The following is a 22,088-nucleotide window of genomic DNA, read 5'->3' as shown; positions in this document are numbered from 1 at the left end:
AGCTGTAAACTACCTTTACATTCCCCTGATCCTGGACACAGCTCAGCACTTGGCCTATGCTAAAGCAGCCCAAATGCTACTCTAATTTACACACAGCTGCCCGTAATCTCCAGGGACTGTTCTGGGGAAGGTAAAAGGTGGTCCCAGCCTTTTCTCTTTCTCCCCAAATCACACCATCCGCGGGGAACTGAGATGGGACTGGTGCAGGCTGGATCCAGCAGCTTTACACCAGCTGTTGCATGGCCAGCGTGGCTCAGAATAGCTGGGATTCTGATTTCTCACCATTGTATTTTGTAGAAACGTAGCACAAATTTCCAAAATGAAAATAAAACCATCTCTGCAGAGAGGCAGAATTAGAATGGCTGCTCTGTCTCTGAATTGCCACTGCGTGCCAAGCAGGTCCCGTTGCTAACTAATTGACCTGTAATAGTTCTGTCACAGAGCCAGGAAGGCTTCCCCCACACAAGTTACACAGCCTGATTCGCCTCTCACTTTCACAGGAATAAACCAGGAGGGATGCCGATGAAGGCAGAGCAGTTACACTAGGGTCAAACCAGCAGTTCCCCAGCAGGTGACCCTGGGGGGGGTCACACACCAATCTACACCTGCCGAGGGTCTGGCAATGCAAAAATCAGTAGAAATAAGCCCATAATAGCCAGGATGGATGAACTGAATGATTAAAACATTACAGATTGTAATGTAACATTAGTTCTAGGCACTAGATCTCATTCAGGCTCAATGTCTAAAAGGTGTTGGAAGTTTATAGCCTTGACTATTTCTGAGTTAGGAGCAGATATAAACAGGTTAGAAAGATGGTGTTTTCTTTCACTCGTTGAAAGCAGTTCTGTGTGCTGCCACTTAAAAAGCTCAAATTATCGGCTAAAAGATTTTCTCAGGCTGATGCCAGGCCAAAAAGAGAGCGACATGCAAAATTGTGGCCTTACAGGGCAGACGTACCAGGCCCTTGAACTGTGAGGTCCCTAGCCAAGTGGGGGAGACTGGTGTCACGGTTAGCACAAGAACCTTGTGAATTGTGGATTCAATGCCCTGCCGTGTCCCAGACTTCCTGTGTGACCTCGTCCACACCCTCCTGCGTGTCACTTAGAGGCAGATTCTCAAAGGTATGTGAGTGCCTAACCCTCATTGATTTAAACACTTGTGGGTTTGGGGAAACTACACATTTTTAGCAAATGGCTTTTCAAAGAAAGCTGGTCATGGGAAAGTACAGATTTCCCCCCCTGAAATTTCCTGTAAATAAAAAACCAAAACACTTGGTATCAAGGCCAGATCTCTGATTACCCTGAAAGAAGGGTCAGGTTGTATTTGCCTTTGAAAATGATGGCTTGGGCCCATCTAATTCTTTAAGCCCTACCTTTCAAGTCTCTGCTAGTTTGTGGTGCCACAGCCCCTGGGTGTCCACCTTGAGCCTGACTTGCAGAGGTGTTGAGCATCGCAGCTCCTAGTGAAGGCAAAAGGAGCGTCAGGTGCTCAGTGACTTTTAAAAACAGGTTCTAGGTGTTTCAAGTTGGGCACCCAAAATAGGTGGCCCCCTTGTGAACTGCCAGCCTTCTGGTTTTGGGTCCCCTCCAGCTGTCACATCGTTCTTTTGTTAGCATTATTTCACTGGGGTTTGTTTCTGTAGCTGTCTTTCAGCGGCGCCACTAAATCATTCCTGGATGGGCCAGGAGCATCAAAGGGCCCCAGTGATTGTGGGATAAGAGCTTGTTCCCAACCGCAGTATGCTTTTTAGTCTTGATACAAGCCCTGGCTATAAATCCACATAAGTCTGCAAGACACGGTCATGTTGAACCCTTATGTTTACACTTGGCAGCACAGTCAATTCTGAGCCCTTTGGCTTGTGTATTTAACTTTTCTTTAAATACCGAAATAGAGCTATCCCAGGGAATATTTGCCAAGCAAATGGGAGGCCCTTGACATAAGATTCCTTTTTACCTTCCAGCTCTTGCTTTGCTCCCTGTGCTGCCAGAAATCTCCAGGAGACACAGGCAGAGCATCTGGAGAGCGCTGCGGGGGGAGGAGGGGGGAGGCTCATCTATGGCTAGGGTGACCAGATGTCCAGATTTTATAGGGATAGTCCTGATATTTGGGCCTTTGTCTTATATAGGCGCCTATTACCTCCCACCCCATGTCCCGATTTTTCACACTTGCTGTCTGGTCACCCTATCTACGGCACCTCCTGCAACCACAGGAAACAGCTTGTGATGGGACCCATGCCTGCTCTGTGCATGGAGCCAAGCTAAGGGGCTGGATCTGGGCAGCAGGGCCTGGCTCATTATTCCTATGGTGATGAAGAACAGACTGCACCTGGGGCTACTCCCACGGTGAGAATACGAGTTCATATCAAAACTGCTGTGCCCATTGGTGGCCATCTAGGGTACTTTGCTGGTCCCTGTTACTCTCATGTCTGAGCGCCTCACAATCTTTAACACAGTTACCCTCATGAGACCCCTGAGATGCAGGGCTGGGCAAATGAAGGCCACACAGGGAGCAGATAGCAGAGCAGACATGAACCCATGTCTCCAGCTTGCACCTCACATTCTGGGGAATCCTCCCTCACTGAGTATGCCACGTTCCCAGTACTAGCCAGAGGTGGACCTGGATGTCCAGTTGCTCCCCTCACTTGCCCTGGCATAAATCAAGAGACCTCCAGTCAGTCCTTTCATCCAGCCAGAAACTGGTGCAGCTGAGACAAGAATTAGGTCCATAGTGCAGGAAACAGTAAATAAAAAATATCCTTTTCTGTGCACCGTATTTGACTTGTCCGAGCCATTGCATCAATCGAGTGAGCCAAACTTGGGTTGTTCGCTGGCAAGCCGAGCTGCATCCTGCAGGGCCCACGCTGTCACACGCCAAGGGAATAAGCTGCTTGCGGCTGTAAAAATGCTCATCCGGAGTCTCTAACACTTTGCTGGGGTGAAGATTTCAGGGCGCATAATTCAATTGCCCACGTCAAAGCGAAGCATTTAGCCAGTGCAGTTCCCCGAGGGGATCAGGGGGTGGGGACTAGTGTGCTAATTGCAGTTAAAAAGCACTCACTTTGTTACACTGCGGGCACACCTGAAATCTCACCCACTTTTAGTTATCCTGGAGGGCTCTGACTACAGTGGGCTCAGCCATGTGCTCCAGGGTGGATGCTTTGACTTCCCACCAGGACCAGAATAATCTCAGGCTCATTCACTTTGATTGCTTTAGTCCTTGCTGAAGGTGCCCTCCTGCCTGCAGGTGGCGCAGTGGGGCCCAAGGGGACTTTGCTCCCTAGCCATGTTGCAACAACTGGGGGGTGAATCCATACTCCTCCGCTGCTCCTGCCAAGAGGAAAAACCCCTCCCACCCCGCTATGGGGACGGAGCGAGTGGCTGCATCTGCCATAGCATGTCGGTGACATGGATTAGCACATAGTTCTGTGGAGGTAGTACCTGCGGGCACAGATCAGGAGAGCTTGGTACTGACAGGCTCTCCAGCATGACATGGGAGCACCCCCCACCACTAGCTCTACGCTAGTTAGGAAAAGTACCTCCCTGTTTTCTGACAGGCTAGAGGAACAAATTCACACCCAATTTATGCACCAGGATTGCCTATGCAAATGAAATCATAGAACCACAGCAATGCAGGGCAGGAAGGTGCAGCGAGAAGTCATCAAGTCCATCCCCCTGTGCTGTTAGGGTGACCAGATGTCCCATTTTTAAAGGGGCAGTCCCGTTTTTTTGGACTTTTTCTTATATAGGCGCCTATTACCCCCCACTCCTGTCCCGTTTTTTTCACAGTTACTATCTGGTCACCCTATGCGCTGTGGCAGAACCGAGAAAACCTAGACCAGCTCAGACAGGTGTTTGCCCAACCTGTCTTTAAAAGCTTCCAGTGATGGGGCTTCTGTGACCTCCCTTGGAAGCCTGTTCCAGAGCTTAACTACCATTAGCGTTGGAAAGTTTTTCCTAATATCTAACCTGAATTGCCCTTGCTGCAGATTAAGCCCATTTCTGCATGTCCTACCTTCAGTGGATATGGAGAACCATTGATCACCATCCTCTTTAGACACCCCTTAGCATATGTGAAGACTATCAGGTCCCCGCTCAGTCTTCTTTTCTCAAGATGAGATTGTTGTAGCCAGATTGTTGGTTTTTTTTAACCTTTCCTCACAGGTCAGGTTTTTCAAAACCTTTTATCATTTTTTGCTGCTCTTCTCTGGCCTCTCTCCAATTTGTCCGCATCATGTCTAAATTGTGGTGCCCAGAACTGGACACAGGACTCCAGCTGGGGCATAACCAGTGCCAAGCAGAAAGTTTGTGGCTGTGCATTTGATTTTTTTCCTTCTTAAGTGAAGTACTTTACACTTGTCTTTATTGAATTTCATCGTGTTGAATTCAGATCAATTGGCCAAGGTCATTTTTGAATTTTAAACCTGGCGTCCAAGGTGCTTGCAGCCCCTCCCAGCTTGGTGTCAGCTGCCACTATACGCTCCGCTCCATTAGCCAAGTCATTAATGAAAATATTGGCCATGATGTGCGTGTACACATTTGCCAAGCTTTGGGTACGTGGCTACTGTGGCTGTGCACCTAAAATGTCCGAAAAATCTAGCCCTATGGATTGTGCTCATGGATACACACTCACATGCCTTTGTTATGGCCTGCTGATCCCTGGTCCTGCAGCCCCGGCCTCTTCCACAGACTGCTTCTTTCCAGCCTGCCTGAGACTTCATTTCATGTCTGGGGTTACAGATGGGTTTCCCATTCCTTTGCTTCTGGGTTCCAGCATTTAGGGCTGGCTCCAAGCCCATTGAAGTCAGTGGAATGGCGCCCATTTGGCTTTGGATTGGTCCCTTACTAAGTGTCTTGCTGGGCCATCCTCAGAAGCCGCTCTGCATCTGAAACTGAGGTGGAGAAGCACAAGTCACCTTCACTGCACCATGTGCTGACAAAGGGCCAGATTGCAACTGCTGGGCCATGACCCATGCTAGGGGTGGCATGGAGAGCTAGAGCTGGCCGCTAGGGCCAGTGCATCCCAGGGTTCCCCACTGTACAGAGGAGCATGATCATTGTTTTCCTTCTTAAAAAGATGCAGCATGTAGGCCCTCCTCCCCCATGTCTGGGCAGGTGGAAGGGGGTGGGCCTATAGTCCTAACACTGGCCTTTGGGGTGGTAATGCACAGGGAGCCTGACAGGCAGCAGCCTGCTCATTCAGCACAGGGCTAGCAATCGTGGCTGGCCCACATGAGGGTCCTTCCCATTGCATGCCCCTCGGGCCTTTATTGTGTCTGCCAAGAGGCTTGTTGAACTGTAGCTGCTGCTGCCCTATGTGACCATACAATGGGCTGTAAGGAATGTGGGACCCCAGAGCTGCTGTCCCATGAGAATCCTTCCCCCACCACACCAGAAGAACCTGTCTGTGCCATTAGCAGCTGTGCCCAGTGCAAGGGCTTAAAATCATAACATCATAGAACATCAGGGTTGGAAGGGACCTCAGGAGGGCATCTAGTCCAATCCCCTGCTCAAAGCAGGACCGACACCAACTAAAGCATCCCAGCCAGGGCTTATCAAGCCAGGCCTTAAAAACCTCTAAGGATGGAGATTCCACCACCTCCCTAGGTAACCCATTCCAGTGCTTCACCACCCTCCTAGTGAAATAGTATTTCCTAATACCCAACCTAGACCTTCCCCACTGCAACTTGAGACCATTGCTTCTTGGTCTGTCATCTGCCACCACTGAGAACAGCCGAGCTCCATCCTCTTTGGAACCCCCCTTCACGTAGTTGAAGGCTGCTATCAAATTCCCCCTCACTCTTCTCGTCTACAGACTAAACAAGCCCAGTTCCCTAAGCCTCTACTCATAAGTCATGTGACCCAGCCCCCTAATCATTTTCATTAATCATGACAGTTGCTGGCTATGTCTCTGATTGTCAGTCACTTTTCTGAGGCAAAACTGCCACTGGGAGGAACAGATACCAGGAACCCCTCAGTCACTGTGTCTCTGGGGGCTTTGAGCCTAGCATCCAGCATGTCAGTAGCAGTACCAAGAAATGCTTTGCCCTGCTACAGCTGCTTCCACAGGAGAGTTTCAGAGCACACTGCAGCCATGGCTGCTGAAACTGCCCAACGCCCTGTGAAGTGGGGACGCAGCCACAGCCCTCTTCAACCTCGTACGAAAGCACAGTGCAGAAAAGTCAACTGATTTTTCTCCCTAAAGGTCACACAGCAAATCTGTGGCAGAGCCAGACCTAGACCCAGAAACCCTCAGTCCCCAGCCCTATGTAGCTAATGCTCTACACGCGCTTTAACAAATCTGTAGGAGGCAGTGACTGTCCATCTGCTGCTCAGGATACATCTACACAGCCGATGTTTTCAGCTCAGGCGGACGGGGCTCTACCTTTGCTCACTAGCAAGGTAGCCTTAGTGGTGCAAGTGATGAGAGGCTATGCCCCGAGTGTGTACTGTGTCTCGGATGGGCTTGTACTTAGTTGTCTGCTGCCCGCCCCTCCCCACTCCTGAGGCTACACTGCTAGATTTAGTGTGCTCACTTGAGCAAAGCTAGAGCATGTACATCCAGGGCAAATGTAGACAGGCTCCCTGGTTACACCCCAGGCAGGCCCTTGAGTTCAAGGAATAGGTGACTAGGAAAGGTTTAAGGGGGGGCAGAATTTGGTCCAAAGGCTTTCGGAGGCTGATGTTGAAATGGACTGCTGGGGAGGGGGCAATCCTGACCCCGTTTGCACTCCTTCTGTGGGAGTCACTCAGGTCCAGAACCTCAAACAGTCAGGCCCCTGAATATCTTTGAGATCCTGTGCCTCAGTCATGGACACCAGGGGGCGCTTTTGCCTTCATTCTCTGGGGCTGGCTGTGCCTTTGACATCCAGCCTTGCCTGCCGGGCAGAGGCAGAGCTCCAGGAGGGCCAGTGCTCCAGTGAGACACAATCATTACCCGTGCTGTCCAGTGTGTGGGAGGGGTGCACGCTGCACCAGCCATGGGCTTGTGTGGGGCTGGATGATAGTTCCCTCACCACAGGCTAATGCCTGGCTCTGCCAGCACCCATCCCTGGGCCCAGAGTGCTGGACTGTGCCTCTGCCAGGCATTTGCATGTGGTACACAAGCTCCTTCTATTCCCCCCTTCCCCTCCCCCCCACATGCACCAAGGCCAGCCACAGGCTGTTTGGGCCTCATGCTCTCTCCCTAGCGTGCACACATTTCATTGTCCCCACAGCACTGTGACAATGGGGTTGAGACAAAGCCGGTATAGCCAAGATGCCTTTGTACCAATTCCAGAGCTGTATTTCAGCCCTGTGGCAATCATTTTCATCGACACCTCGTGACTGAAGCTAATCAGTTGTAAACACAATCTGGAGTTTAGAAGGAGAAAAATCCACCAGGATTATGGTCTGTTACAAAGCGCTGCGAGGTGTTAAGACCGCTGGGTAGCTTCCCATAAACAATGGCCATAGGCTGCTGGTCAGCCTGCAAACAAGTCTGGGAGTTGACTTTTCATACTGACACCTTCCCATTGGCCCCTTCAGCAGTGGCAGAATGTCAGCTGTCTTTAAAAAAATAAATAAATAACCATTTGAAATGAAAGGTCAACATTTTCAAAAGTGGCCTCTGATTTTGCATTCCTCCTTTTTTAATGTGTCCATCCTAAGATGCCCTGGGCCTGATTTCCAGTAGTGCACCTGCAGCTCCATCTCTCAGCCACTCTGAGACTCCTGCCCCACCAGGTGTCAGTTTGGCCACACAAAAATGAAAGCCTCCCAAATATTACTGCCCACATTTGAAAAATTGGAGTCATGTTTCTAAGCCTTACAGTTGCAAAGGAAACCTTCCAAATGCGCCTTGATGCAGTGCTGTCTCACTCGATTTACAAACACAGAATGCAACGATAGCTCTGAGAAAAGCGTGGATTGACCGTCCCCTTCCATTCACCTCAATGCGGTGTTAACTCTGAAGCATAATGGTGGACATTGAAATGTCTCTTTCAGCTAGTTTGAAACTGAGAATTTTAGATCCAACATCCAGCTACTCTAGGATGTAAGTGGAGTTTAGGACTGTGGATGGAGCTTCAGACTGTGGGTGTTTGGGATTGTGTAACACCACTCCTCCCACCCCCAATCTGATCACTGATTAAGATTAATGCTGGAAACACATTAATTATTTCTTATTTTATTTATAATATAAAAAATGTTCAAGTGTTAAACAGTCAATAGTTCAGACATTCAGACAATCCAGAGCAAATGTTTACAATCATCTTATGACTAATTAGCAGAGTTTCCATCTGACCCCATTGTGGGTGAGGAATAGAGGGTTAGTTACTTTATTGCTAAAAGTTAAATGAAATACACTGTCAATTGTTGTATTATCTTCTCAGTCACAGCTTCACCATGCATCCAATCTACAGTATCTGAAATGCAAAGGACATGCAGAAGTGAAAATATAAAAAGAAATAAGTCAGGCTACAATGTAAACAGGGTTGCTGCAGTGAACTGAAAGGAGGGGCACTTTCACATGTGAATGTTCCGCTGCTTGGACACACAGCACTGTCTCTTTAAGCCACGGGTCCAGGGGCCAAGGCTGCCCCAAACGTGATGTCTATCTTTGATAGCAAGTTATTATGTTAACACTGGCACATTACAATAACAACTTTCTTTACAATATACGGCACATGGATACAGAAGAATCCACTGAATGGCTTTCCTGATACATTGCCCGCCTGTTTCATTGGCCAGGGGCAGGGTCCTGGAAATGCACTGCAGTGACTTTAAATAGGGATTAATTTCATATGGAGCATGCTCAACACTATCTGTAGCTGATTCACAGCAATTAGCAGGGCTATACTGGTGGTCGTGCTGTCACTAACTTCTCCATGTCCTTTGTTCTACTCTTCCGCACTATCATGGCCAATATGTAACCCTGTCTAAGCTTCACATTGTTTCTTGCAATACTGTAATGCCGTCTTTTAAAACAATTGACCAGTCAAGAGCGCTTATCTGTAACTGCTGCAACGGGCTATTTCCCTTCCTATCAGGGTCTGCACCAATAAAGTGGATTCAACCATATATAAATACATAATATTTTACCACATCCATGTAAACGTTTTATTCATTTGACTACAACTTCACAAAACCGTGCCAAAATGAGTCAGTTTTACTTGGGACCCCACAAGTAACACGGTCAACAAATATATTGTAAGGGTTGTTGCTACTGTATGCTTTTTTTCCCTTTTCCTACCTATGTTGCAAAAAAACCCATTATTTCTGCATTCTGGTATGTAATTTCCCCACCCTGAAATAAGCAAAACTACAACTATTTGAGTGGGCAAGACAGATTCCCCGTAGGAGGTATTTATGAGAACATACATACACGTCCTTTGTGTGTGTTATAACAATGTTTTAAAGAACGAGATCACAAACATCCAGAGATGGGGAAAAGTGGAGGGTGCTGTTTTTTCAAATGGGAAAGTGCCCTTAACATGGTAAGTTGTCTTGAACTAAAACCTATGATCTTAAGAATGCTACTGAAACATAATCCTCAGCATGGACTCTGGCATTAGCATACAGCAAAAAAAGGCACCACGATTTTTTTTTCTATTTTTAAGTTGTCAAAAATTGGCCCATCTTTTTTTTTTATTGTTTATTTATTTTGTTTTGTTTGTGTTTTTTTTCTCTCGGAAGCTGTAAGTCAAGATGTTACATATAAATAGAGATTCCCTATAAAAAAGTCTTTGCTGTTAGCTATTATAAGACAACTTTGCTAAAATGAAAATAAAACATTTGATTTGTTATATTTTTTCCTCTTTTATATAAAATAAAAATATCTTTCCTCCTTTTCGATACAGGTGTGTTTGTGGGTGCGTGTGTGGCTTCTAAAGAGGAGCCGAGTCCTGTTTGGGTCTTGTGTGTGTCGATCTGCTTTGCCCGCTCTCCACCTGTGCGTTTTGTCTCTCGAAGGAATAGTAAGTCCTGCTGTCTCCCGGCCGATACAGCGGCGGTGAATCTGTGTTCATTGCCTCAGTGTTTTGAATGCTTAAGAACGGGGTGCTCTCCGCCATGAGCTCCTCATCAGACTCACTGTATGAAGCACTGCTTCCTGAGAAGGAGTCTCTGACCGTCCGGGCTCTGTGTGAGACCTGCCCGTTGAGTTTAGATCTTTTCCACCGCCTGTTGTTGCTAGCTGTTTTCTTTGGTTGTTCTAGTGCTGGGATGTACTCTTGTGTCGTTTCATACTCGTCATCCTCCGTGATGCGGAAGGGGCTCGAAGGCAGGCTCCCCATGCTCTCATTCAAGTAGCTCTTCCTTTGGTAGTAACTGTCGTATCTCTGCATATCCTGGAAGGGCACCTGATAGCGTCGCAGTAAAGGCTGCTGCTCTTCCACTCGGAAGCTAATGGGTGCCGCAGGTGGAAGGGACACCGCGTGAGCAGAATTGGGGGAGGTGATCTCGAAGATAGGTACCTGTGCAGCAAGTGAGTAATGGAAGTCGACAGGAGATAGACGTGCTGGTGTTGTCAGAGCAGACACATACCTGAAAAGAGAAACAACTACATTAGGATCCTGATTGACAAGAGCTTTCCAGGTATTATTCTTCCCATTTGAATACCTGACCCTGAGGTCCAAACTACCAAGGTCAAATAGCTAACACAAGCACACCCTTGCATAGTAATTGACAAACCCACACCCCACACATAGATTCATAGATTCATAGATTCTAGGACTGGAAGGGACCTCGAGAGGTCATCGAGTCCAGTCCCCTGCCCGCATGGCAGGACCAAATACTGTCTAGACCATCCCTGATAGACATTTATCTAATCTACTCTTAAATATCTCCAGAGATGGAGATTCCACAACCTCCCTAGGCAATTTTTCCAGTGTTTAACCACCCTGACAGTTAGGAACTTTTTCCTAATGTCCAACCTAGACCTCCCTTGCTGCAGTTTAAACCCATTGCTTCTGGTTCTATCCTTAGAGGCTAAGGTGAACAAGTTTTCTCCCTCCTCCTTATGACACCCTTTTAGATACCTGAAAACTGCTATCATGTCCCCTCTCAGTCTTCTCTTTTCCAAACTAAACAAACCCAATTCTTTCAGCCTTCCTTCATAGGTCATGTTCTCAAGACCTTTAATCATTCTTGTTGCTCTTCTCTGGACTCTTTCCAATTTCTCCACATCTTTTTTAAAATGCGGCGCCCAGAACTGGACACAATACTCCAGCTGAGGCCTAACCAGAGCAGAGTAGAGCGGAAGAATGACTTCTCGTGTCTTGCTCACAACACACCTGTTAATACATCCCAGAATCATGTTTGCTTTTTTTGCAACAGCATCACACTGTTGACTCATATTTAGCTTGTGGTCCACTATAACCCCTAGATCCCTTTCTGCCGTACTCCTTCCTAGACAGTCTCTTCCCATTCTGTATGTGTGAAACTGATTTTTCCTTCCTAAGTGGAGCACTTTGCATTTGTCTTTGTTAAACTTCATCCTGTTTAACTCAGACCATTTCTCCAATTTGTCCAGATCATTTTGAATTATGACCCTGTCCTCCAAAGCAGTTGCAATCCCTCCCAGTTTGGTATCATCCGCAAACTTAATAAGCGTACTTTCTATGCCAATATCTAAGTCGTTGATGAAGATATTGAACAGAGCCGGTCCCAAAACAGACCCCTGCGGTACCCCACTCGTTACGCCTTTCCAGCAGGATTGGGAACCATTAATAACAACTCTCTGAGTACAGTTATCCAGCCAGTTATGCACCCACCTTATAGTAGCCCCATCTAAATTGTATTTGCCTAGTTTATCGATAAGAATATCATGCGAGACTGTATCAAATGCCTTACTAAAGTCTAGGTATACCACATCCACAGCTTCACCCTTATCCACAAGGCTCGTTATCCTATCAAAGAAAGCTATCAGATTGGTTTGACATGATTTGTTCTTCACAAATCCATGCTGGCTGTTCCCTATCACCTTACCACCTTCCAAGTGTTTGCAGATGATTTCCTTAATTACTTGCTCCATTATCTTCCCTGGCACAGAAGTTAAACTAACTGGTCTGTAGTTTCCTGGGTTGTTTTTATTTCCCTTTTTATAGATGGGCACTATATTTGCCCTTTTCCAGTCTTCTGGAATCTCTCCCGTCTCCCATGACTTTCCAAAGATAATAGCTAGAGGCTCAGATACCTCCTCTATTAGCTCCTTGAGTATTCTAGGATGCATTTCATCAGGCCCTGGTGACTTGCAGGCATCTAACTTTTTTAAAATGATTTTTAACTTGTTCTTTTTTTATTTTATCCGCTAAACCTACCCCCTTCCCATTAGTATTCACTATGTTAGGCATTCCTTCAGACTTCTCGGTGAAGACATTAAGCATCTCTGCCATTTCCAAGTTTCCTGTTACTGTTTCTCCCTCTTCACTAAGCAGTGGGCCTACCCTGTCTTTGGTCTTCCTCTTGCTTCTAATGTATTGATAAAAAGTCTTCTTATTTCCCTTTATTCCCGTAGCTAGTTTGAGCTCATTTTGTGCCTTTGCCTTTCTAATCTTGCCCCTGCATTCCTGTGTTGTTTGCCTATATTCATCCTTTGTAATCTGTCCTAGTTTCCATTTTTTATATGACTCCTTTTTATTTTTTAGATCGTGCAAGATCTAGTGGTTAAGCCAAGGTGGTCTTTTGCCACATTTTCTATCTTTCCTAACCAGCGGAATAGCTTGCTTTTGGGCCCTTAATAGTGTCCCTTTGAAAAACTGCCAACTCTCCTCAGTTGTTTTTCCCCTCAGTCTTGATTCCCATGGGACCTTACCTATCAGCTCTCTGAGCTTACCAAAATCTGCCTTCCTGAAATCCATTGTCTCTATTTTGCTGTTCTCCCTTCTACCCTTCCTTAGAATTGCAAACTCTATGATTTCATGATCACTTTCACCCAGGCTGCCTTCTACTTTCAAATTCTCAACGAGTTCCTCCCTATTTGTTAAAATCAAGTCTAGAACAGCTTCCCCCCTGGTAGCTTTTTCAACCTTCTGAAATAAAAAGTTGTCTCCAATGCAGTCCAAGAATTTGTTGGATAGTCTGTGCCCCGCTGTGTTATTTTCCCAACATATATCCGGATAGTTGAAGTCCCCCATCACCACCAAATCTTGGGCTTTGGATGATTTTGTTAGTTGCTTGAAAAAAGCCTCATCCACCTCTTCCACCTGGTTAGGTGGCCTGTAGTAGACACATGGTAACTGACACAACCGCACCTCACAGGGTAACTGATGCATCCGCGCCCACACACAATAACTGATGCACCCACGCCCCTCACACAGTAACTGACACACCCGCGCCCTCACACAGTAACTGATGCGCCCACGCGCCTCATACAGTAACTGACACAACTGCGCCCTCGTGCTTTAAATTTCACCCAGAAAAACCAAGTCTCAAGTCATTTTACAGACTGTAAGGACTATTTCCAAAAGTGGTTGCGAACAGGGGCTGCTAACAGGGAGTTTTGCAAGGGAGTTCTCCAGGTGAAGGAGGAGCAATACAGCACCCTTTTGGGGTAAGTGACTGTCTGTAGTGTGTGTTTGTTTGTGTTTGAGGGTTACTTGCTGTGTGCTGAGCTTGTGTTTGTCAGTCTGTTTGTTTTGGTTGTTTGAAGGACCGTGTGCTGTGGCTGGCAGTTGGAAGCTGTGAGCTTCAAAGGAAGGTTTGAAAGCTAGAAGCCTCTGGTAAGTGGCTGAGCCTTCATCAGTGGGCGGGGCATTCATACAGGCCAGGGCTTTATAAAGCAGCGCACAAGCGACCAGGGAGCTTTGCGACCAGGGGCTGCTAACAGGGAGTTTCGCAAGGGAGTTCTCCAGGTGAAGGAGGAGCAGGAAGGGGGCGAGGGTCCCTTGCCAGTTCCATCTGTTTTCTCTTGATTCCCCTTAATACCTATAAAGCAACTACATTCATAACTTTTTGCTTAAACAACCCTTTCAGCTGACAGGGGGCTGCAGACGGGAGTTTGACAGAGGGAGGCTTACGATGGTTAGGAAGACCCGCAACACCTGTGCCAGCACTGCTACTGTCTCCTCCACCTGTGCCTGTAGCCAGACAGAGCGCCTGAGCATGGATGCCTCTACCCAGATCCTGGTGTGGTTTTGCAAAGACTGTAACTTGCAATTTCCACTTACTGATATCCAGGCTGCGGGGACCATCCAATGTGAGAGGTGCCTGCTGGTGGAATCTCTCAGGCAGCAGGTGGGAGAGCTACAGGAGGAGGTGGCTAGGTTGAGGAGCATCCGAATCCACGAGCAATTCCTCGACAGTGTCCATGTGGAGACAGCTGAGGTAGCTGTCCCAGTACACAGGACTGCTGATACACCACTGGTGGAGGAGGAGATGGCTCAGGGTGGACACTGGCAGCTGGTTACTTCTGGCAGCAGGCAGTGCTCCACCCTTGCTCCGAACCCTCCTGCCGTGGTTATAGGTAACCGTTATGCTCTTCTTGATACAGGAAAGAAGGAATCACTCCCTACAGTAAAGGAGGAGAAGCCTCGTACCCCTAAGGCTGGAGAGTCTGCTGCCACCACTGCGAATAGGAAACGTAGGGTAGTGGTGGTCGGAGACTCTCTGCTGAGTGGGACGGAGGCGCCCATCTGTCGCCCTGACATTTCATCTCGGGAGGTATGCTGCCTGCCGGGGGCCCGTATCCGAGACGTTACGGAGGCATTGTCGAGGATTATCCAGCCCTCTGACTACTATCCCATGCTACTCATCCATGTGGGCACAAATGATACTGCGCGGTGTGACACTGAGCGGATCAAGAGTGACTACAGGGCTCTGGGAGTACGGGTGAAGGAGTTTGGAGCACAGGTGGTATTCTCTTCAATTCTTCCTGTCAAAGGTAGGGGCCCGGGCAGAGACAGATGCATCATGGAGGTGAATGCCTGGCTGCGAAGATGGTGTCGCCAGGAGGGCTTTGGCTTCCTAGACCACGGGATGCTATTCGAGGAAGGACTGCTAGGCAGAGATGGCGTTCACCTTTCGAGGACAGGAAAGACCCTATTCAGACACAGACTGGCTAACCTAGTGAGGAGGACTTTAAACTAGGTTCGACGGGGACAGGTGAGCAAAGCCCACAGGTAAGTGGGGAACATGGAGACCGGGGAGATGGGTCGGAAACGAGAGGGAGTGTGGGCTATATTGGCAGAGAGAAAGGAGAGTCAGGATAAAACTGGGAGGAAAGATCAAACCAGTATCTTAGATGCCTATATACAAATGCGAGAAGTATGGGGAATAAGCAGGAAGAACTGGAAGTGCTAATAAATAAATACAACTATGACATTGTTGGCATCACTGAAACTTGGTGGGATAATACACATGATTGGAATGTTGGTGTGGATGGGTACAGCTTGCTCAGGGGAAAAAGGGAGGAGGTGTTGCCTTATATATTAAAAATGTACACACTTGGACTGAGGTAGAGATGGACATAGGAGACGGAAGTGTTGAGAGTCTCTGGGTTAGGCTAAAAGGGGCAAAAAACAAGGGAGATGTCATGCTAGGAGTCTACTACAGGCCACCTAACCAGGTGGAAGAGGTGGATGAGGCTTTTTTCAAGCAACTAACAAAATCATCCAAAGCCCAAGATTTGGTGGTGATGGGGGACTTCAACTATCCGGATATATGTTGGGAAAATAACACAGCGGGGCACAGACTATCCAACAAATTCTTGGACTGCATTGGAGACAACTTTTTATTTCAGAAGGTTGAAAAAGCTACTAGGGGGGAAGCTGTTCTAGACTTGATTTTAACAAATAGGGAGGAACTCGTTGAGAATGTGAAAGTAGAAGGCAGCCTGGGTGAAAGTGATCATGAAATCATAGAGTTTGCAATTCTAAGGAAGGGTAGAAGGGAGAACAGCAAAATAGAGACAATGGATTTCAGGAAGGCAGATTTTGGGAAGCTCAGAGAGCTGATAGGTAAGGTCCCATGGGAATCAAGACTGAGGGGAAAAACAACTGAGGAGAGTTGGCAGTTTTTCAAAGGGACACTATTAAGGGCCCAAAAGCAAGCTATTCCGCTGGTTAGGAAAGATAGAAAATGTGGCAAAAGACCACCTTGGCTTAACCACTAGATCTTGCACGATCTAAAAAATAAAAAGGAGTCATATAAAAAATGGAAACTAGGACAGATTACAAAGGATGAATATAGGCAAACAACACAGGAATGCAGGGGCAAGATTAGAAAGGCAAAGGCACAAAATGAGCTCAAACTAGCTACGGGAATAAAAGGAAACAAGAAGACTTTTTATCAATACATTAGAAGCAAGAGGAAGACCAAAGACAGGGTAGGCCCACTGCTTAGTGAAGAGGGAGAAACAGTAACAGGAAACTTGGAAATGGCAGAGATGCTTAATGACTTCTTTGTTTCGGTCTTCACCGAGAAGTCTGAAGGAATGCCTAACATAGTGAATACTAATGGGAAGGGGGTAGGTTTAGCGGATAAAATAAAAAAAGAACAAGTTAAAAATCACTTAGAAAAGTTAGATGCCTGCAAGTCACCTGGGCCTGATGAAATGCATCCTAGAATACTCAAGGAGCTAATAGAGGAGGTATCTGAGCCTCTAGCTATTATCTTTGGAAAGTCATGGGAGACGGGAGAGATTCCAGAAGACTGGAAAAGGGCAAATATAGTGCCCATCTATAAAAAGGGAAATAAAAACAACCCAGGAAACTACAGACCAGTTAGTTTAACTTCTGTGCCAGGGAAGATAATGGAGCAAGTAATTAAGGAAATCATCTGCAAACACTTGGAAGGTGGTAAGGTGATAGGGAACAGCCAGCATGGATTTGTGAAGAACAAATCATGTCAAACCAATCTGATAGCTTTCTTTGATAGGATAACGAGCCTTGTGGATAAGGGTGAAGCAGTGGATGTGGTATACCTAGACTTTAGTAAGGCATTTGATACGGTCTTGCATGATATTCTTATCGATAAACTAGGCAAATACAATTTAGATGAGGCTACTATAAGGTGGGTGCATAACTGGCTGGATAACCGTACTCAGAGAGTTGTTATTAATGGTTCCCAATCCTGCTGGAAAGGTGTAAGGAGTGGGGTACCGCAGGGGTCTGTTTTGGGACCGGCTCTGTTCAATATCTTCATCAACGACTTAGATATTGGCATAGAAAGTACGCTTATTAAGTTTGCGGATGATACCAAACTGGGAGGGATTGCAACTACTTTGGAGGACAGGGTCATAATTCAAAATGATCTGGACAAATTGGAGAAATGGTCTGAGTTAAACAGGATGAAGTTTAACAAAGACAAATGCAAAGTGCTCCACTTAGGAAGGAAAAATCAGTTTCACACATACAGAATGGGAAAAGACTGTCTAGGAAGGAGTACGGCAGAAAGGGATCTAGGGGTTATAGTGGACCACAAGCTAAATATGAGTCAACAGTGTGATGCTGTTGCAAAAAAAGCAAACATGATTCTGGGATGTATTAACAGGTGTGTTGTGAGCAAGACACGAGAAGTCATTCTTCCGCTCTACTCTGCTCTGGTTAGGCCTCAGCTGGAGTATTGTGTCCAGTTCTGGGCGCCGCATTTTAAAAAAGATGTGGAGAAATTGGAAAGGGTCCAAAGAAGAGCAACAAGAATGATTAAAGGTCTTGAGAACATGACCTATGAAGGAAGGCTGAAAGAATTGGGTTTGTTTAGTTTGGAAAAGAGAAGACTGAGAGGGGACATGATAGCAGTTTTCAGGTATCTAAAAGGGTGTCATAAGGAGGAGGGAGAGAACTTGTTCACCTTAGCCTCTAAGGATAGAACCAGAAACAATGGGTTTAAACTGCAGCAAGGGAGGTCTAGGTTGGACATTAGGAAAAAGTTCCTAACTGTCAGGGTGGTTAAACACTGGAACAAATTGCCTAGGGAGGTTGTGGAATCTCCGTCTCTGGAGATATTTAAGAATAAGTTAGATAAATGTTTATCAGGGATGGTCTAGACAGTATTTGGTCCTGCCATGCGGGCAGGGGACTGGACTCGATGACCTCTTGAGGTCCCTTCCAGTCCTATAATCTATGAATCTATGAATCTATGAATCTATTACAGGCCATACAAGCCCTCCATTTGGACACCTGAAGTCACCCACTAGCCCAATGGGCATGTGAGTGCATATTTGTTCAGAATGGGGGTTTACACCTTACTCTGTACTACCTGGTGCTGGCCACTGTTGCTCACAGGAGAATAGACCCATTGTACTGTTGATCCCATCTGGTACGGTGAGCCCTATGGTCTTATGCCAGCATCTTGTGCAGCAGCTTAAGTTACCTGCATGTGAAAACTGGATGCTCTGAGTGTCTATACTGGGGTGAAGCTAACACAGGGGTTATGACATTCACCAATGAAATCTAGCCACTTCCGAGGTAAGATGCACCATCCATCTCGCAATGCCAGCCACCCTGCACAACAGTTTAGGAAGCGAAGGATAACGTCCAGTTGAAGCAACAGTGAGAATTTAGATAGGTAAATTTAATTAATAAAGGTGAAATTTCCCCACAACACTGGAGCTCAAAACCCTCCTCTTTCAAAAAGCGCCATGGGAACTTTAGGACCAGAAACAATTGGAATGTTACTTTTAAGGCTCCTCCAAAAGATACTACCTCCAGCAAAACTGCAGCTTCTAACCCCATGCTGAAGGGCTGGACCACTCAAGAGCCAAAGAGAAGAGTGCCTCTGTTACCAAAGCAACACAATGCAATGGGAGGTACTCAGCACCTTGGAGGATCAAGCCCAACGTTTGTTAACATCCATTGCAAGGTCCTCAGAACAGAGGCTTGAGGAGCTGGTTGGGAGAGGATGAGATGAGTGGGAGGGGATTATTTTTTGATCTCCCTCCAAGCAGTGGCTGATTTGTGGGGTTATATTAGATTTTGTGCTTGGCCTTTGAGCTATATGGAAAGGGCCATTTTATAGATAGAATAGAAAAGTGATAAGTAAATGGCCCTAATATGACGGTACAATTGGGTGAAACAGAGCTGGTACGTAAATAGCCCAGGATGACTACATTTTGGTGACACAGAGCTGGAGCGTAAATGGCCCAGGATGACTGTACATTCGGGTGACACAGAGTTGGTACGTAAATGGCCCAGGATGACTGTACATTCGGGTGACACAGAGTTGATTACATAAATGGCCCGGGATGACTGTATATTTGGGTGACACAGTAAGTTCTCCTAAGGTGCATGGGTTTGTAGCTTTTTGACACTCACACAGCTCATTTAAATGATATGCACAAAAGAGGTGCATGCTGGATCTGTCCAGCAGCCCTTTCACCAGTGTGACACCACGGAGCTCACTGGAGGTACAGTGAAGCAGGGGGGTCGGAACATAAACCAATCATCACATAGAGGAGGGACACCAGCTCACAGAGTAACAAATTGATACAGAGGAGATGGGACCCTACCAGGAGCCTCTCTCTCCTCTCTGGGTTTTTCCTGTACTCCTGCTCTTAGATGAGAAAGCCCTAGACGGCTGGGTTGGAAAAGATCCCAAGAGACATACAAAGCCAATGTCTAGCATTTCACCCCACGTATTTGCCTCATTCAGCAGTTACATCCATTGCCTGATCATCCTCCTGGACGAGTGCACAAGGAGAAAAGGAAAGGGCAGCATGCCCTCCCTGACACCTGTACCCTTGCTCAGGGACAATCACAGTCCATATCCCTGGACTATGCCAGTCTAGTGCTGCCAGAAGAATCAGCCTCTCTGGCACACCTAGTGCCAGCAACCATGGCTGGCCCTGCCCAGCCACGCTGATGCCACCCTGTTTCAAAGGGTGCAGAGCCGCACCCTGCCTATGCTCTAGGAGGCAATGCCTCAGAGAGCTCGCACCAGGACAGGTCACCTCTGCTATGCTCCCTACACAGCCACAACCCGGACCTTTATAGTCACACGATCCACTTTGGGGCCTTCTCCATTGAAACTGATGGGATTTGGGTCAGGCCCTTAGTTTCAGACCTGTCCTCTGGCTCTCCCCCTCCCTCTGCGCCAGGGCAGTCCCTTTCCTGCTTTACCAACACATATGTTTTGTGCAACGTTCCTGGTATCTGCCCTTCCACCAGCACCATCCCAGGCTCTCATCCTCTGTGAAACCCTCGAGTGCCTTTCTCTGCCCTCCCTCTAGCTCTGCAATGGCTTTTCTCTAACACAGGGTCCCAAAGTGCACACAATATCCTCAGCACACTCACACCACGGCTGTATAAAACGCCCTTATTACCTCCTTTGGCTTAGGAGAGATCCCTCTATTTATAGACACGCACTCAGGATTTCATTTGCTCTGTTAGCAAGAGCATTAGAGCGTGAGCTCATCTCCAATAACCTCCGCTCTAACCTGCAGGGCTCTCTGACCGCACGGCTGCTTTCTAAGCAGCAGCCTCCTGTTTCTATCTGGGCTGATAATGGGATCTCCCTCGGTGCCTCACCTTGCATTTAGCTATCCTAAATCTCATCTAATTTATAGCTGCCTGGCTCTTCCAGCTTGCCACATCACTCGTGCTGCTTGGAGAGCTCCTCTGCTGCTTATTAGCCCTCCAAGCTTGGGGTTGGCTGCACAGATGATGGCCAACCCCTGTTGGGATGGGGTTGGGGAGGATGAAAGGTGATGGCCTCCTCACCTAGCAACTGGGGACTACCTCGCTCCCTGCAAGTGCCCACGTGGGTGCTAGCTGCCCACAAGTGGGCAGGGTGGAGGGGCATGGTCCTGTCCCTCCATGCCCACCACCACACCTGTTAGCTGAACACAAAGGGGAGTGCACACTGTGCTCTCCCGCAGGTTGGTGGAGCCACTGCTCTGGTGTATGCTCCCAAAAAGCCCCCCGGGAGAAACAGGGGCTGAGTCACACTTAGTCCCTGCTTCTGGGCTGCCCCTGTGCACCGCACCTCTGCTTCCTAGCGGCAGAATCTAGCCCTGACTCAGGGGGAGCTCATGTCCTGCCCCCACTCATTCCACAGGGATTACAGTGACTGTTTAGTAGAACAGACCTGGAGCCTGGCTCCTGTTGATGCTTTCCCTGTTCTGAGGGTGTCGTGTTTGCTTGTAGAGCCTACAGCCTGCCAGCCAGTCTTTGCCCTCAGGCTGGCATTCCTCTCTACATGCTGGCGGGCGGGGGCTGTAATAACAGCTTTAGAGAAATCAAGGTAAATGTCAGCTGCTGTGCTGCCTTGGGCCACAGCATCTGTAGTTCTACTGGGGGATCTGATCACCTGGTTGATCTGTGCCATGGTAGCCGGTCGCTAGCAGAGCTGGGCAAATAACCACTTTTTCAGGTCAGTGGCCAGCCCGAAAAATGGGTGGGGGGGGGGGGAGGAATCAGCAAACCGAAAAAGTAAAAAAAAATCCAGCTTTGGGTCAAATGAAAGGTTTTGTTTGGTTTCTGAGGAATTTCTTAGCTTTTTTAACTTCTTTCTTGAATCAAATTGAAGTAAAATTCACACACAAAAATTTGAAACATTTTGATTTTTTCAGAATTTTTTTTGTTGGGCTGAAACAATTCCGTGAATTTGAAAACATTTTTGGTCAACCTGAATCTGCATTTTTCAGTGAAAAAGGAACGTTGTCTGAAAATTTCCCCTCAGCTGTAGTTGCTAGGTTCCCTTTTCCCAGCGGTTTCATTTGGATACTGAACCTCCTTGACTTCGCTAGGATCTGCAATGGAACACCCAGCTGTGCAGTCACTGGGTTTGCTTCACATTTGCCCTTTGTCCAATTCTAATAGGTTCTGCAGTTTCCTCTCTGAGAAGAGAACTCGTGAGGACATCAGGGAAGGCTCTCGCCACATGTTCCATTTCCTTCACCAGCTCCTTAACGATACTTAGCAGGAGAGATCAAGATCCTCTGCCTTCAGGGTCTGAGGGAGAGCAGAAGTCAGAACCCAGGCAGGTAGGGAGGTGTGGTAAAACCCAGAAAGTCAGTGGAGGAGGGTGGTGGAGCTAAGATGGTAGGTAGAGAGACAAGTCCATCCCAAGGAGTTTATTTCCAGGCTGGGAGACAGTTGGTGCAGGTGGGCAGATGGAAAGGAGTCACAGAGGGAGTGGCTAGAGATAAAGAGCAGGGGAGGAGGACAAGAGATG

General features: G+C 47.3%; 1 protein-coding gene across 3 annotated transcripts in view; it reads right to left on the bottom strand.

The window, feature by feature from the left end:
- Window positions 1-8,147: 8,147 nt before the first annotated feature.
- NRG2 (neuregulin 2) overlaps window positions 8,148-22,088 on the bottom strand; it is a 382,704-nt gene continuing 368,763 nt past the window's right edge. For all 3 annotated transcript variants that reach the window (XM_065555856.1, XM_065555855.1, XM_065555854.1), the window contains one exon: window positions 8,148-10,520. In XM_065555856.1, coding sequence (XP_065411928.1) covers window positions 9,863-10,520 — 658 coding nt within the window. In that variant the 3' untranslated portion in view covers window positions 8,148-9,862. The remainder of the gene's footprint in view (window positions 10,521-22,088) is intronic.

The sequence above is a fragment of the Chrysemys picta genome, chromosome 8, assembly GCF_011386835.1.
Source record: "Chrysemys picta bellii isolate R12L10 chromosome 8, ASM1138683v2, whole genome shotgun sequence".
NCBI lineage: Eukaryota > Metazoa > Chordata > Testudines > Emydidae > Chrysemys > Chrysemys picta.
The sequence above is the reverse complement of the archived record's forward strand: the minus strand, read 5'-3'. Positions and strand labels throughout refer to the sequence as shown.